Source organism: Epinephelus lanceolatus, chromosome 18, assembly GCF_041903045.1.
Source record: "Epinephelus lanceolatus isolate andai-2023 chromosome 18, ASM4190304v1, whole genome shotgun sequence".
Lineage (NCBI taxonomy): Eukaryota > Metazoa > Chordata > Actinopteri > Perciformes > Serranidae > Epinephelus > Epinephelus lanceolatus.
The window spans coordinates 29,758,152-29,775,529 of record NC_135751.1 but is presented as its reverse complement, the minus strand read 5'-3'; the positions used below and the strand labels follow the sequence as shown (position 1 = coordinate 29,775,529).

The 17,378-nt window shown below is 38.9% G+C and overlaps 1 protein-coding gene across 1 annotated transcript in view; it reads left to right on the top strand.

Moving 5' to 3' along the window:
• LOC144458564 (immunoglobulin gamma-1 heavy chain-like) overlaps nucleotides 1-17,378 on the top strand; it is a 133,269-nt gene that overhangs the window by 105,029 nt on the left and 10,862 nt on the right. Inside the window, exon 2 of the mRNA XM_078161054.1 lies at nucleotides 2,054-2,349. Coding sequence (XP_078017180.1) covers nucleotides 2,054-2,349 — 296 coding nt within the window. The remainder of the gene's footprint in view (nucleotides 1-2,053; nucleotides 2,350-17,378) is intronic.

Sequence of the window (17,378 nt, the reverse complement as noted above, 5' to 3'; positions counted from 1 at the left end):
GGAAAAACAAAATGTCAATTTTCATGTTGTCATGTCAGGTGACATGAAATGTTTGCCTTTTTCAAACCAAGCCTTCAAGTTGATTTTCAGACTACATGCACTCAAACATTTGTTTCTTATATATTTATAAACAGCAGCAATTTTCCATTATTTTTACATTGCATTGGACGTCTCACAGCAAGAAAAAAGTTCAAATGTTAAAAAAAGAGACTTACAGTAAAACAAGGATAATAATAACATCAGGTTGTCATGAGAGATGATGACAGAAATGATTCTTTAAAATAATCAAACAAATACTGTTAGTTAGGGAAAAAAGCCAGAATATGAAAATGAATTTTAAGGAAAGATTGAACAGAAGACTCTGATTATGAAAAAGGAGGAGTCAATGCAAAACTCAGATATCTTCCACCTGTACTTATCTGACTGCAGAGAGGAGGACAGAGAACAGTGGACACACAGTTTAACATGATGGACTATAGGACAGGACTGCTGCTTTTAACTATCTGCTGGGCAGGTGAAGATTTTACTTGATCTTGATGAGACACATTTTATTTGTGCTTCCAATGTAACGCATGACATGCATAAACTTTTGTTTGACAGGTGTTGATGGTCAGACTCTGACAGAATCTGAACCAGTGACTAAAAGGCCTGGAGAATCTCACAGACTGACCTGTACAGCCTCTGGATTTAACTTTGGTGGCTACAGCATGAACTGGATCAGACAGGCTCCTGGAAAAGGACTGGAGTGGATTGCTTATATCAGTAGTAGCAGTAGCAGCAAATTCTACTCTCAGTCAGTTCAAGGCCGGTTCACCATCTCCAGAGACAACAGCAGACAGCAGGTGTATCTGCAGATGAACAGTCTGAAGACTGAAGATTCTGCTGTTTATTATTGTGCTGGAGACACACAGTGACTGGAGTTGGTTGAGCAGCTGTACAAAAACCTACAGTATCTTCCAGGCTGCACAAGCATTGAGAATTTATGATGAATTTGTTTATATCATTAGTATCAGTATTATTTACATTAAAATACATTACATCATGTTTTTAATTCTTATATTCTGTATTATATGTCTTTTGATATCCTATAGTTTCCATGAGAAACATTTCCTGTATGAAACCATGAATTCATCTTTGTCCCTGCATTATGAAGTCCTGAAAACTGAGGGATATTATTTCTCAACATAAAAGATATAGGGAGGTTTTTTATATTCAAATTGTGTTAATAGAATAATCAAAGAATTATTATTGTGTCTGCAGAGAAATATCCAGAAAAGATGTGAGACAATACTGACAGTTTGTTGCAATAAAGGAATGTGCATATATATGTGACACAACCACACAGATGAAGGTAATCAGTGTTGATTAACACAAGAAGTAACTCAGAAATGTTTAAACTACCAAAGTTTTCACCGCCATTGAAATATTTATTTTACTGCAGTTTGTGAAACATTTCAGTTCCTGAGCAGCTGTTTTCCAACAACTACAAACACTGAAACTGTTAAAAGGAATTTATTGAAACCAGCCGCATCAGACTGAAGTTTTTATACTATTTAATTGACATGATTCTGGCTGCTGTCACTTTATGTCTGTGTACAGCAAATACAGTAATCATGTCAGTACAGTAAGTGAACCAGTAAATGTATTAATAAATGCAGTAAGTACATGATACAAGATATTGACAGTAAAACAAAGTTAGCAATGGTTGCATGCAAAATGGATCAAATGTAAAGCAGAGGTGATTTGTTGTCACTCTGCAGATATAATAACACTGAACAGACTCTTCTATTGGCTCCAGTTAGACCAACATTGATGCTTCATATGTTTGATTCTATGCAAACTCAGTGAGCTTCATTGTTACTCAGCTATAAAAACATCACATCAGGCTGTCAGTGGAGTTCACAGCACGTCAGTTTCAACATAAACCATGTTCTCTGTAGCTCTGCTGCTGCTGTTGGCAGCTGGATGTGAGTCTCTCTGGATTTGTCAAAGTCAACAGTTCTTCTTTTGTTAATTTGATCATTTGTTACAAAACATTTTCTCCTTTTAACAGGTGTGAAGTGTGAACAGTTGACACAGCCAGCCTCTGTGACTGTGCAGCCAGGTCAACGTCCGACCATCACCTGTCAGGTCTCTTATTCTGTGGGCAGCTACTACACAGCTTGGATCAGACAGCCTGCAGGGAAAGGACTGGAGTGGATTGGAGCAGCAGCTGGATCCACCACATACTATAAAGATTCACTGAAGAACAAGTTCAGTATCAGCTTAGACTCTTCCAGCAACACAGTGACTCTAAACGGACAGAATGTGCAGCCTGAAGACACTGCTGTGTATTACTGTGCCAGAGAGCCACAGTGACACAAAGCATCAGTAGACCTGAACAAAAACCCCTCAGTGCCTGAACACTTGTAACATGAAGCCACCAGAGGAGGAGCCCTCAGACCACTAATGATTTCAACACCAGCTCACTGTTACAGTACAGAGAGAAACAGACTTTGGATTCTAAATACTCTAGTATAACAATGCATTGTATGTTGATAACATTAAAGTAACAGAACAAATTCAGCTCACAACTACATTTTAAACATTTCATCTTTATAATGATTCAGTGAGTGTGTGTGTGTTTGTGTGTGTGTGTGTGTGTGTGTGTGTGTGTGTGAGTGAGAGGACAGAAGAGCTCACATCAGTTCAGCTTCAACATCAACCATGTTGGATGGTGTGGATGTATCCAACATACTGCACAGACATGCAGTACCATCAGAACATATTTTTATGACTCACAGACACAATTTACTCGTCACTATCATTTATTACAGATCATTTAATCTCAGTAAACAGATCTACATATGTATACAGAATCTGTAGGCAACAGGACAAGTTTGGGTATTGGACATGTTCTTGTGTCAGGCTGTTGTCCGTGTGTAGTCTGAGCAGTATTGACCAATCATGTTTGAGAGGCAGGAAAACAGTCAGTGTGCAGAGGTGGATGGCATTGCCAGAAATGCAACCTCAGAAACCATCAACTATTGTCTGAGAACTCTGTGTTATATTACTTTCTCAGTTTATCTAGATTCATATGCAAATACCTGTTTACAGATATTAGCCAAAATGACCGGCATACGGACGAGGAAGTCTGTGTGCCGCATATCTGCTTGCTTCACCTGCTCTCCTGGAATATTGGCCGTTATTGCTGTCAGACCAATATCCAATGGGTTCAGAGACTCTAATGAAGGTAGTTTTGAAAGAAGAGAAATTTCCTCAGACAGTTTGGAAATAAACTGTAAATTGACCCCGATAGAGACGGTCCAATCATTATAAGATTCATAATGTTCCAGGGTAAAAACAATGGACTTGAATAATTGTACCACAGTGTACCTGCATTGTGCCTGCACAACACTGGGAACAGTGCTGCCCTGCCTTTTCAGCATTACTGTCTATAAACCAAAGAGTGTGTGTTTAGAGGACTCAATCACCATCTGTGACAGAGAGTGAGGAGACCTCAAGCATGATTTCTTCTTCTCTGACAGAAACGTGGCATTTAAGGCATTTAGACCAGTTTAATTGAAACATGTCAGACAAACCTTAACTGTACAATGAACCTTCATGTTGCACCTATCCTATCTATTAGCTATACAAACTTATTCTACAGGGTCACACTGTGGCTAGGGCAAAACTGAATGTCAAGCCCAGTTGTAACCTCTTCTGTGAGGAGGAGTCAATGCAAAACTCAGATATCTTCCACCTCTACTTATCTGACTGCAGAGAGGAGGACAGAGAACAGTGGACACACAGTTTAACATGATGGACTATAGGACAGGACTGCTGCTTTTAACTATCTGCTGGGCAGGTGAAAATATTTGATTTTGAATTAAAAATGTCCTGAAAAAGTTGTCAGCTTTCAGCGAGTGACTTGTTCCCTATTTCTCTTGACAGGTGTTGATGGTCAGACTCTGACAGAATCTGAACCAGTGATTAAAAGGCCTGGAGAATCTCACAGACTGACCTGTACAGCCTCTGGATTTACACTCAGTAGCTACCATATGGGCTGGGTCAGACAGGCTCCTGGAAAAGGACTGGAGTGGGTTGCCTGGAATGATAATGGTGGTAGCAGCATCTACTACTCTCAGTCAGTTCAAGGCCGGTTCACCATCTCCAGAGACAACAGCAGACAGCAGGTGTATCTGCAGATGAACAGTCTGAAGACTGAAGATTCTGCTGTTTATTATTGTGCTCGAGACACACAGTGACTGGAGTTGGTTGAGCAGCTGTACAAAAACCTACAATAACCCCTCTGACTGGGCTGATAAACAACAACTGTCTTTGCTTTGGAGTTGAAAGAAATTACTGCATGTGCTAATTTAGGAGCAGTATACAGAATCAGGGGCTGAAGGTGCAGACTCTGACCAAGGCACAATGAATGCACTAAAACACTGAATATGATACTAAGATAGGGAGAAAAGAATAAACCTGATCATGAGACACCACTTTGATCCAACCGTAATTATAAAACTGGAACAGCAGGACTTCTGAACACTTCACCCAGAGTCCCACAGGCCACTCTTTATCTGATATTGTACCAAATGTAAAAAGAAAAAACAAAACAATAAATAAATATTATAGATCATTGCAGTGAAATAACTGTATCACCATACAGACTGGAAGAAGACTCAAACAGGTCAGATCTCCTCTCTCTCAGCAGACAGTGACAGAATACAACATCCACAGAGTTCAGACTATTAAACAGACCTAATGAACAAAATGTCATGTGTCTCCATGCTGAGTCCCTCTTTCAAAACTCTAGAGGGCAGTCTAGGACTGACTGAGTTTGACTCATTGACTCATACTGATCATATGATTAAAACACATGCACTAACAGTAACGTAAATAAAGAACAGAGGTGATTTGAATGCTCTTATCTGACATTAACACATCTACTGATGATGGCATATTTGTTCAAATCAAACCCTAGTTCCCATTTTCATCTCATCTAATTATGTAAACCATTTAGTTGCTTGATTGTAACGTTCAACAGCACGTTACAATTTATATTTATTCATTAATTACAAAAAAAGCACCCAAGCAGTCCAATCAGCTGTATTCTTACTGTGCTGAGGAGTCAATGCAAAACCCTGTTTATAGAATTCACTAATAGAGGCCATTTCTTGTTCATGGTAGACAGAAGAAAAGTTATGTATTTAATGCATCTGTGTAGATGTCATCTGACTTCCACTGCAGCCAACATCAGTATAGAAGAGAGTTAGATAGGCTTGATTTTCCCTGAATACAAGATGTATATGACATGTTTTAATCATTTACTTTTGTGTATTGTGATGCCCAGAGAGGATGGGGCGAAATGTGCCCTGTTACCATGTAATGGGATGGAAAATAACATCTGATAACTTCATTATAACTTAAACAGTAGCTCTGCCTCTTCACAAATACAAAACAAACAATGTAAATTACTTTTTGTAATTTAGCCAAAAAGCTCTTCATTGCACCATTAGTTAAAGATTGTCGTTGTCCCGTTATCTTCCATTGGAGCAGAAATTAGTTGCCAGGATATTAATATTTTACAGTTTCCCGTGTCGTTCTTGTAGAGATACTCTACTTATGGAAATGTATCTGTGTCACATGTTCCCTGTTTAAACCCACAGAGGGAGGTCTATGCAAACTCTTCCTCTCTTATAAACACACCATCAGCAACTTGTGGCAGATCACTGGGACAGTTTGATATATTTCTGAAACACTCAGATCAGAAAGCACTGAACTACAGTGTTTATCACAGAATGGAAAATACAGTTATCTGGAGTTTATTATTTGTAGTTACTATTCATGGTAAGAAACTTAAATCTGCTTTACTGATTTTATAAATGTGCAACCTGTGATTATTAAAGTTTGTCTGATAATGATTGTTTCTTTACTTACAGGAGTTTGGAGTGAGATCAAACTGGACCAGTCTTCCTCTGAGGTGAAAAGACCTGGAGAGACAGTGAAGATGTCATGTATCATTTCTGGTTATGACATGACAACTTACAGTATTAACTGGATATGACAGAGGCCAGGGAATGCTCTGGAGTGGATTGGATGGATAAACACAGCTACAAGCAATCCGACCTATGGCAGCTCCTTTCAAAGCCGTTTCAGTTTTACTCAAGATGTGCCCAGCAGCACTCAGTACCTCGAGGTCAAGAGCCTGACAGCAGAAGATTCTGCTGTTTACTTCTGTGCTCGACAAAGCACAGTGAGTGAAGACAGTGGAACAGCTGCACAAAAACCTCCACAGACAACAAACAGCAATGTGATCTTAATGACATCAGAGTTTTCTCACCACCTGCAAAAGCACTTTGATATATCCACATTAGATTTCTGTATATTTTAACATTTGATAACAGAGTGAACTTGGCTAGTTCAGGAGATAATTAGAAAAGTGAAATGTCCACAGTCCCATACATATTCAAACACTGGCTGATTGGATGATGTGATAATAAAGCAATTTAGTAGATGATGGATAACACTGCTTTTTATTTCTATCACTGTAAATGCTGTCATGTGCTGCACATTATGCTCAAAGTGACTAATGAGAAACAGAGCCTTGATACCAAGATGAATTATAAGCTCACAAATTTGATTAAACCAGGTGTGTTCATGTGTCAGATGTCTGAACTCAGATTAACATTTGTGTATTATTATAATAACTGTGGTTGTGTTGTTAATACTGATAGACTTTAACACAAGTTAAAACACATATGAATATTAAAACAGGTGACTGAGGGTTGACTGTTGGATATTAATTCTCCAGTTTCATTAAATATCTTCAGTCCAGCTGTTTCCTCCCTGTGAGGAGGAGTCAATGCAAAACTCAGATATCTTCCACCTCTACTTATCTGACTGCAGAGAGGAGGACAGAGAACAGTGGACACACAGTTTAACATGATGAACTATAGGACAGGACTGCTGCTTTTAACTATCTGCTGGGCAGGTGAAAATATTTGATTTTGAATTAAAAATGTCCTGAAAAAGTTGTCAGCTTTCAGCAAGTGACTTGTTCCCTATTTCTCTTGACAGGTGTTGATGGTCAGACTCTGACAGAATCTGAACCAGTGGTTAAAAGGCCTGGAGAATCTCACAGACTGACCTGTACAGCCTCTGGGTTCAAATTTAGTGACTACTATATGCATTGGATCACACAGGCTCCTGAAAAAAGCTGGAGTGGGTGGCTCAAATTCGATTTACAAGCATCTACTACTCTCAGTCAGTTCAAGGCCGGTTCACCATCTCCAGAGACAACAGCAGACAGCAGGTGTATCTGCAGATGAACAGTCTGAAGACTGAAGATTCTGCTGTTTATTATTGTGCTCGACAGCCACAGTAACTGGAGTTGGTTGAGCAGCTGTACAAAAACCTACAGTGCTCATTCTCAAGGGGCTGGTAGAGCTTAAGCATGTAATATTTTGTGTCAAGTTTCTCTCTCCTCTGTCACTAAAAGGAGACACTCAGATCTGCTGTTCTCATTGATCTTAACTGACTGACACTCAAACCCTGGACTGAACTATAATTTATACACACACCCTTTGTGAGCTCACTTCACCACATCACAAACAGAGCTGGGTCACCAGTGACTGCAGCTTCATGTGTTCATTAAGCTGAAGTTCACCATCTCACCATTTCAAAGAGATTTTAAGATAAACAGGTAGAAGACTGCAGGAGCTGCTGTGAGATACTGTGATGAAAGCTGAAGACATAAGTGATGCTGCAATCAGACAATTAATCTTTCATTTCCTGGAGGAACAAATATGTTAATGTGTCTCCTCGCTTCCCTCGCTTGCGTCTCCTCCTTACATTTTAGCTCCTCCCAGCATGCATGATGAGAGAGATGCAAGGAAGAGACATGAATACACCTGTGTCTCCTCACTGAGCTCCTCCAGAAGTTTCCTCTCTACTTGCTGCTCATCTCCTTGAGGTGCATCTAATAGACTAGCTGACTAATTGTGCACATCCATAGCTTAGAGAAGACATGAAAACATGCCTTTCCTGTTCTATGAAAAGAGAGAGGCAATAATATTTGCCAAAGACAAAATGAACACCATTCAACAGTGTGCAGTGATAGGGTGCAAGTAATATATTTGTAATTTGGCCATGATAAAGTGTCATCTGCCTCTTCAAAATGTATGACCAGAATCCATTAAGATTGATATTTAAAAAAAAATATTAGAAAAGTTTCTCAGTTGAATACACTGCCAGAAAAATACATCTTGTCTCTCCCTGTAGTTTTCAACTATCATAGTTTACAATACAAGCAGTTACCAGGTATTTGGTGTTTTGACATTTCCCCCTGCTCTTGTTGAAATCTCTACTGATGTGAAAGTACATCTGCTTTCCATGTTGTCTTTTCACACCTGCAGAGGGAGGTCCATGCAAACACTTCCCTCCTTATAATCACATCATTAACAGCTCTCAGATCATTTATGACACAACAACTGGGACACTTTATAAACCCTCAAAAGATTCACATCACAAAGCACTGGATTACAGTGTTTATCACAGAATGGAAAATATGATTTGCTGGAGTTTATTCTTCATAGTTGCTTTTCATGGTGAGACGAATTTCTGCTTTAACTCACTAAAGACATTTAAAAAATATCTAATCTGTGATATATAAATGTGATGATGATCACAATGTCTTTACTTACAGGAGTCTGGAGTGAGATCAAACTGGACCAGTCTTCCTCTGAGGTGAAAAGACCTGGAGAGACAGTGAAGATGTCATGTATCATTTCTGGTTATGACATGACAGACTACTTTATTCACTGGATACGACAGAGGCCAGGAAATGCTCTGGAGTGGATTGGGGAGATGAACACAGGCAAAAACTCTGCTAGCTATGGCAGCTCCTTTCAAAGCCGTTTCATCATGACTGAAGATGTGCCCAGCAGCACTCAGTACCTCGAGGTCAAGAGCCTGACAGCAGAAGATTCTGCTGTTTACTTCTGTGCTTGACAAAGCACAGTGACTGAAGACAGTGGAACAGCTGCACAAAAACCTCCACAGACAACAAACAGCAATGTGATCTTAATGACATCAGAGTTTTCTCACCACCTGCAAAAGCACTTTGATATATCCACATTAGATTTCTGTATATTTGACTGTAAACTCATCAGTTCCTCTGAATATCAGCCCCTCAAAAAAACAACAACAAAAAAACACAAGTAAAGCACATCAGAACAACGTTTGATCACAGAAATTGGCTGAATCTGAAGATAAATAGAAACCTGAAATGTTCACAATCCAAAACATGTTGAAAACAGTGATTAATGTTAACTTCATGTTAACACTAAAGCCGTTTTGTGACCATTTACCATTTAAGTTTTTTCTGTTTAAACCTGCAAACCAGAAGCATCAGTACTATATATTCAGGCATGCATTTTGTACCATAAAACAAAATTAACACTTGAATATTTTCTGTAAATGCAGAGACATTGGGAAAATGTTACATGTCAGTGCGTAATGAATTAAATTATCTCAAGTGATTTGTTGTCACTCTGCAGATATAATAACACTGAACAGACTCTTCTATTGGCTCCAGTTAGACCAACATTGATGCTTCATATGTTTGATTCTATGCAAACTCAGTGAGCTTCCTTGTTACTCAGCTATAAAAACATCACATCAGGCTGTCAGTGGAGTTCACAGCACGTCAGTTTCAACATAAACCATGTTCTCTGTAGCTCTGCTGCTGCTGTTGGCAGCTGGATGTGAGTCTCTCTGGATTTGTCAAAGTCAACAGTTCTTCTTTTGCTCTATAACTTATAACATTTTTTTTTGTTTTTAACAGGTGTGAAGTGTGAACAGTTGACACAGCCAGCCTCTGTGACTGTGCAGCCAGGTCAACGTCTCACCATCACCTGTCAGGTCTCTTATTCTGTGAGCACCTACTACACAGCTTGGATCAGACAGCCTGCAGGGAAAGGACTGGAGTGGATCAGTCGTGACAGCACCGTCAAAGATTTACTGAATAGCAAGTTCAGTATCAGCTTAGACTCTTCCAGCAACACAGTGACTCTAAACGGACAGAATGTGCAGCCTGAAGACACTGCTGTGTATTACTGTGCCAGAGAGTCACAGTGACACAAAGCATCAGTAGACCTGAACAAAAACCCCTCAGTGCCTGAACACTTGTAACATGAAGCCACCAGAGGAGGAGCCCTCAGACCACTAATGATTTCAACACCAGCTCACTGTTACAGTACAGAGAGGAACAGACTTTATAAATCCTTCTTCATTACCTGTAACAGCAGCTGTTTTCATTAATCTAAATACTCTGACATCACCAGTGATGGAATAAATCAGCTGGTAACTTTTAAAAGTTTGTCATCTATCTGCTGTAGAGATGAATCCTCAAACACAGTTTCTACTTCCCATCATCATTATTTATGACACAAACAAACAAAAATAACACATGCAGTTATTTTTAGAATCATAACTGCATCAGTGACTACATCAATAGTCTTTAGACAACTCAATAGTCAAATTACAGAAAAGTTTGTTTTCATCAACAATGCAAAGTATCCAATCCGTTTAATCTGACTTCCATAAATGTATTTACACTGTGTTAGCTTATTTAAAAAAGTGGGCCTTGTCATATGTGTATGCTGCATGGGCTGTTTTGATGCATTTACAGGTCAGGTTACAGAGGCAGCTGGTTTGTCCACAGAGATGCCAGTGACAGCTAGCTTGATGCAGAAACATCAGACGCTGCCTGTGGACGACCCAAGAAGCACAAGAGAACAGAATTTGACACAGTTTGGCTGACCGAGAAAAAGACTGAGTCAAGTTAGCTGTCACTCACTCCTCCATGATCAAACCAGCCGCCACTTCAGTTAGAGACAGACACAGACAAAGCAGAGTGATGTCTCAGCAAGTGTGTGTGTGCGTTACCCCAGTGATACGAACCACAAACAGACTTGTACAAATACCCAGTAACCATGTGACTCAACCACACACACATGTTCTATATGTTAACATTCATAAAGACTGTGACTGAATTTGATAAAAATGCACTGTACTTACATAATTTCTCAGCAATTTTGTGTTACTGTTAACTTAAACAGAAGCGTTATCTCTTCATAAAAGCACAAAAATTTTCATTGGGTCGGTTAGATGAAAACTGAAGGGGAATGACCCTGCATGGTTCTCTCTCTCTGCCCTGTGAGTTCTCCTGCTTCTTGCTGCTTCATCTTTTATCAGACAACATGGACTGATGGTCAGTCAGTGATAGCAGAAAACTTCTCAGGTGACTGTCTCACTTTCTTCTGTGGTTCCTCTCTCCTTTCATCTCCTCAGGTTGTACAGGTCAGAGTATGGAGTCCATTCCTTCCAGTTCAGTAGTGAAAAAGCCTGGTGAGACTCTCAGTCTCTCCTGCAGGGGATCTGGCTTCACATTTAGCTGCTGTACTATGCACTGGATGAGACAACCTGCAGGGAAAGGACTGGAATGGATCGGGGTTAGCTGGTCTGATGCCAGCAAAAACACTTATGCCAGCAGTGTAAGAGGCCGTGCAGAAGTCAGTAGAGATGATAGCAACAGCATGGTGTATCTGAGACTGTCCAACTTAAAGCCAGAGGACTCTGCTGTGTATTACTGTGCCAAACACACGCAGTGGTTGAAAGAAGCAGAGAGGCTGTACAAAAACTCCACAGACATTTTTTTCACAAAGACCTACAGGTGGCAGTCGAAGATAAGACTTGGTACAACACAAACTAAGACACTATGAAAGACACAGCAGATGTTGTGGTTTGTTACATCCTGTTTTTCAATGTAATTGTTAATAATGTTCCCATTATTGATTTTTAACAGTGCTGAGAATATATTTGGACAATATATCCAGGATATGGATGGTTAAACAAATGCTGCCAAAGAGAATGATAAATACCTCTAATCTGAATATAAATAAAAGTTACAGTTGAATAATTTGAAAAGAATCTGCATTATTAAAAATATATATGATCATGATGTAAAAGAATGATATAACTCACAGTGATGTGATGTGTACAAAACATTATACAAATGTTCTCCTTTCACTCACTGAGACTATGAAACATAGAAATATTTCATTTCTATGCTGTGAACAAAATGGGATTGTTTGTGTTTATTCAGCTACACACTGTGAAAAAAATTACAGTGTATTCCATTTTTCTTGTCAACACCTCCAGTCAGCTGATTTACTATCATCACTACTGTATGTAAATCAGCCTCCTTGTGTGTTGCCTCATAAAGAAGTGAAGTGTGTGTGTCAGTGAGAGGACAGAAGAGCTCACATCAGTTCAGCTTCAACATCAACCATGTTCTCTGTAGCTCTGATACTGCTGCTGGCAGCTGGATCCTGTGAGGAGCTTTCAGTGGATTCACACTAATAAACACATTAGAAACACTGAATAGTCAGATGAATGATGGAGATAATGTTGATTTGTCTTTCCACAGGTGTGAACAGTATTGATCTCATCCAGCCAGACTCAATGGTTGTGCAGCCTGGACAGTCTTTGACCATCACCTGTCAGGTCTCTGGTTATTCTTTGACTGATGATGACTATGCAACAGGTTGGATCAGACAGCGTGAAGGAAAACCAATGTACTGGATTATACATCGGTGGGGTGGAGGAAGCGTTTACCAAAATAATGCTCTGAAAAACAAGTTCCTTTACCACACACGCATTCTACAAGCTCAGTGACATTAACAGGACAGAATCTGCAGCCTGAGGACACAGCTGTGTATTACTGTGTGAGTATGAGCTACACAGTGATACAAACCACCAACAGACCTGTACAAATACCCAGCAACCATGTGACTCAACCACGCACACATGCTGATAATGAGAGATGTAAATAAAGGCCATTACTGGCAGTTTTTCCCTGAAATAAATTACTTTAAAATGTGTATACATGCTCTTTTTTATTGGTGTAAAGTGATACATACAAAAACAACAACTTATAATAATGAGAAGTAGAAGTAGTATTTTAATAAACAAAAGTACAGTAAATAAAGTAAGTTTAAAAAAAGGTTCCCTCTAAAAAACTAATCATGACTGTGTTAGGAGTTGCTTAGTGTTTCACATTTTGCCAGCTCTGGTAGAAAAGATATTCTATGTCGGTGGTGACTACGGCCCTGACATGCATGCATTATTAGGCTGCATGGTGCGCAAAGGTGAAGTGGCTGGTCTTGTCATACAAAGTTTGATGTGTCAGCTGGACAATATGGAAATATTTGCATATCTAACACATATCTTGAAAGCTGGACTACAAATGTGGATAGACAGGGAGAAACACACGCAAGCCTAAGACGTGGTAAGATACGATATTCCTCACTATATGAAGTGACTGATAACAACATCTGTATAATGGATTGTAAAGAAATTCGCCAGGTTTTTATTTTGTAGACAGTTGATCTGGATTTATAGCGTGATGGGATGACAGCACAATGATGTGTGTGGCATCACTGGAAAGCTCTGCCCTGCGCTTTCATGTGATATGCATGGCATTTCTGTGCGAGCCTGCATTCGCGAGTACAAAGCTGTATGAAAGCTCTGTTATACGTAATTTTAGTGTAACTTTATCATTTTCTTTTTCGCTGTGAAAATATTGGACTCCCGACAAGTGCTTGGTCTTGTCGGAAAGCTACAGTTCCGCTGTTTCATGTGATATGCGTGGCTTCTCACTATGATGCACGGCCATGGAGAAAATCAAGAAGTGATTGTTTTTACTTAATTGTTTTCAGCTCTTAATGTGCCAGATATTAATGTCCTCCTCCTAATGATCACCTGTTACCAACCTTTCTGCCATGAAATAACCATAAATCTGTCACAATGCCAAATCCAGGCGTGTTGTGCATCACTGCTTCACTAATGGTTGTTTTTACATTATTGTTGTGGTAATGTTGATGATCAAGTTACTCCATTTCAAACACAAAAAACAATTTTAATGTACAAACTTATGCGGACATTTCTTGGTCACTAAACATTCTGTCCAGTTTCACCAAAGAAAAAGATCAATCAGCTGTTTCCTCTCTGTGAGGAGGAGTCAATGCAAAACTCAGATATCTTCCACCTCTACTTATCTGACTGCAGAGAGGAGGACAGAGAACAGTGGACACACAGTTTAACATGATGGACTATAGGACAGGACTGCTGCTTTTAACTATCTGCTGGGCAGGTGAAGATTTTACCTGATTTTTATATTAGGTTTTCTTTTAGGTTGTAAATTTGTTTCATATCATGGTTTTCTTGCTGTCTTGACAGGTGTTGATGGTCAGACTCTGACAGAATCTGAACCAGTGATTAAAAGGCCTGGAGAATCTCACAGACTGACCTGTACAGCCTCTGGATTGCACTTTGATAACTACTGGATGGCCTGGATCAGACAGGCTCCTGGAAAAGGACTGGAGTGGGTTGCTACTGTCACTCATGACAGTAAGAGCAAATACTACTCTCAGTCAGTTCGAGGCCGGTTCACCATCTCCAGAGACAACAACGTCGATCAAGTGTATCTGCAGATGAACAGTCTGAAGACTGAAGATTCTGCTGTTTATTATTGTGCTCGACAGCCACAGTGACTGGAGTTGGTTGAGCAGCTGTACAAAAACCTACACAACTTCTTTTAGGCTGGCAGAGCCCAAGCATGAAATACTTTTGTAGTATATATCTTAACAGTTAGTTCCGGGCCTGCAATCTGATTGGTCGAGAGACAGTAAAACCGTGACGATATTGGAGTACAGCATCACGGTAATTTAACTGTGTATATATCACTCCGCCTCACAGCTGATTGCAATCAACAATCCAATCAAAACTGACAGTTAGTGTCAGTTAGGTCAGCAGTTGCGTTGCATCACTGGAAAAGTATTTAAACAAACTTCCACCAGATGCAAATGCCCTTTATCTGAAGCCCAGGATGACAGCAGCTCACACAGACAGTATCTGGTACACTAAAGCTCCGCTGGGAATAAACTCACTCGCACAGATGCTGCCGAAGATGTGTAAAGAGGCGGGAACAACAGCTATCTACACCAATCACAGTTTCAGGGCGACTGTCATACAGAAGCTGTCAGATGTGGGTCTTGAAGCTAGGGAGATCATGACAGTGAGTGGGCACAGGTATGATGTTGTTTTAACATAGCCTATATGTAAAGTTATTCTTCTAATTAGGAGTCGGCCCCTAAAATATACCTTTTGTCTTGCAGGTCTGAGAACTCGTTAAAAAGCTACTGGAAGCCATCCATGGAGAGCAGGAAACGATGGAGCAACATACTGTCAGATCAGAAGGCAGAGTCAGCTGTGCCTCATTTCATTTCATTTCATTTCATTTATTCCTTTTGACCCCTCCCCGGGGTATAAGGGGCAAACAACAAAAAATAACATTAACAAATCAGGACAGGCGGCAGCCAATGCACAGCAAAATAAATAAAACAGAATTTGTGTACATACATACAAGTCAAAGCAAATCAAGAGAAACTATTCAAGATTTTCTTTAAAAGTTTCAACAAATTTGACAAGACCTTTACTTTTCGAGATGACATTAACTTTTGAAACTTATAAATACTTGGATTTGCTCTATAGAAATGTCCACCCAACTCTCTTCCCTCTTTATCAAAAAAAGAACACACAAGTACAAAATGATATTCGTCTCCTCGATTACCTGCGCTCAGAGATACGTAACTTATGATATCCACACCGAAACTTAGACAAACAAACTCTTTCGGCAGGTCTTAACATAATCAGATAAGGTTCAGAAGTGAAATCAGTTTTAAACAATTTATAACTATCACATAAAGGGTTACTTTGTAATTTCTCATGCCATCTCTGTAGTTCCATATCAGATAATCTACGTTCAATCATTAATTTTAAATATTTAGGGTTCATCCGTCCAGTGTCATGCCATAAGTACGATAAACCACAATCATCAAGAATATTTTTAACTTTGGAAATCCATTTACACTGAAAAATATTGTCATCATACAAAGTCTTGAAAACAATAAACACAGTCAAAGAGATTTTTGCTGTATTATGACTAATTAAATGTACCCAAAAGTTAATCATTCTCATGTTTACCTTTAAATCTAAACTATTTCAACCAAACTCTCCATAAATAATACAATTTGCTGTGCATTTATTAACATTAAGTAAACGTTTCAAGAAAGATCTGTGAAGCATTTCAATTTGGTCAAGTTTATGAAATCCCCAGACTTCACTTCCATATAAAAAAATAGGCACTATAAGCTGGTCAAATAACTCACATTGTATATCAACAGGTAACTGTAATCTAGTAACTCTGTTTTCCAAGGAGAATAAAGCTCTTTTAGCTAGTTTAACTTGCTTAGCTATTGCTTTATCAAATCGTCCATTAAAATTAAATAATGTTGCAAGATAGTCATACTCAAAAGTAACTTCTAATTTATCTGAACCAAACTTAAATTCTGGGAGTATCCGTAATTTCCCCCTAGAGAAAATAACAACCTCTGTTTTGTCTGTGTTGACAGTTAAATACCAGTTTTTACAATAAGAAGCAACTGCATTTAATGCGGCCTGTAATTCTGAAGGAGTCTCTGCCAGTACAATCGTATCATTCGCATAAAGCAGGACATATAATTTCAAATATATCCCTATTTCACCATTCATCACATTGCGGCATTAAGTTGAAAAAAGTTGAAGTCCGTTGTACCATTGACTCACATATTTTTCAAAGTCATTTAAATATAGTGCAAACAATAGTGGTGATAAATTATCCCCCTGACGCACTCCTACATTACATACAAATTGTTCAGATAAATCATAACCAGCTCTAACACAAGATTTGGCATTCTCATCTCTCTTCTCATCAAGTGCAACTAATTTAAACCATAGTGATGACCTATCTACCAAATCAAACGCTTTTTTATAATCAACAAACGCACAATACAGTCTTTTTTTCTTATACAAGTACCATTCAACCAGTGAGTGAAGAACAAAAATATGGTCAAGGGTTGAAAAGCCTTTCCTAAACCCTGCCTGCTCTTCTCCAAGAATTCTTTCAGACTCTATATAAGCAGTTAGTCTGTAATTTATTACAGCCATAAAAAGCTTACCAATACAACTAAGTAAAGTAATACCTCTGTAATTTTCAGGATCATCTACTGGTCCCTTGTTTTTGTATAATGGTTTTATCACTCCTAAACACCAGTCAGTGGGGACTATACCTGTTATCAGTACCAAATTAAAGAATTTTACTAAAATGTTCAGCATTTCCAAAGGGGAGTTCTTTATATATTCATTTATAACTTCATCTATACCATTTGCTTTTTCATTTTTTAATTTTTTTTTACCATTCGCTGTATTTCTTCCAAAATAAACAAATC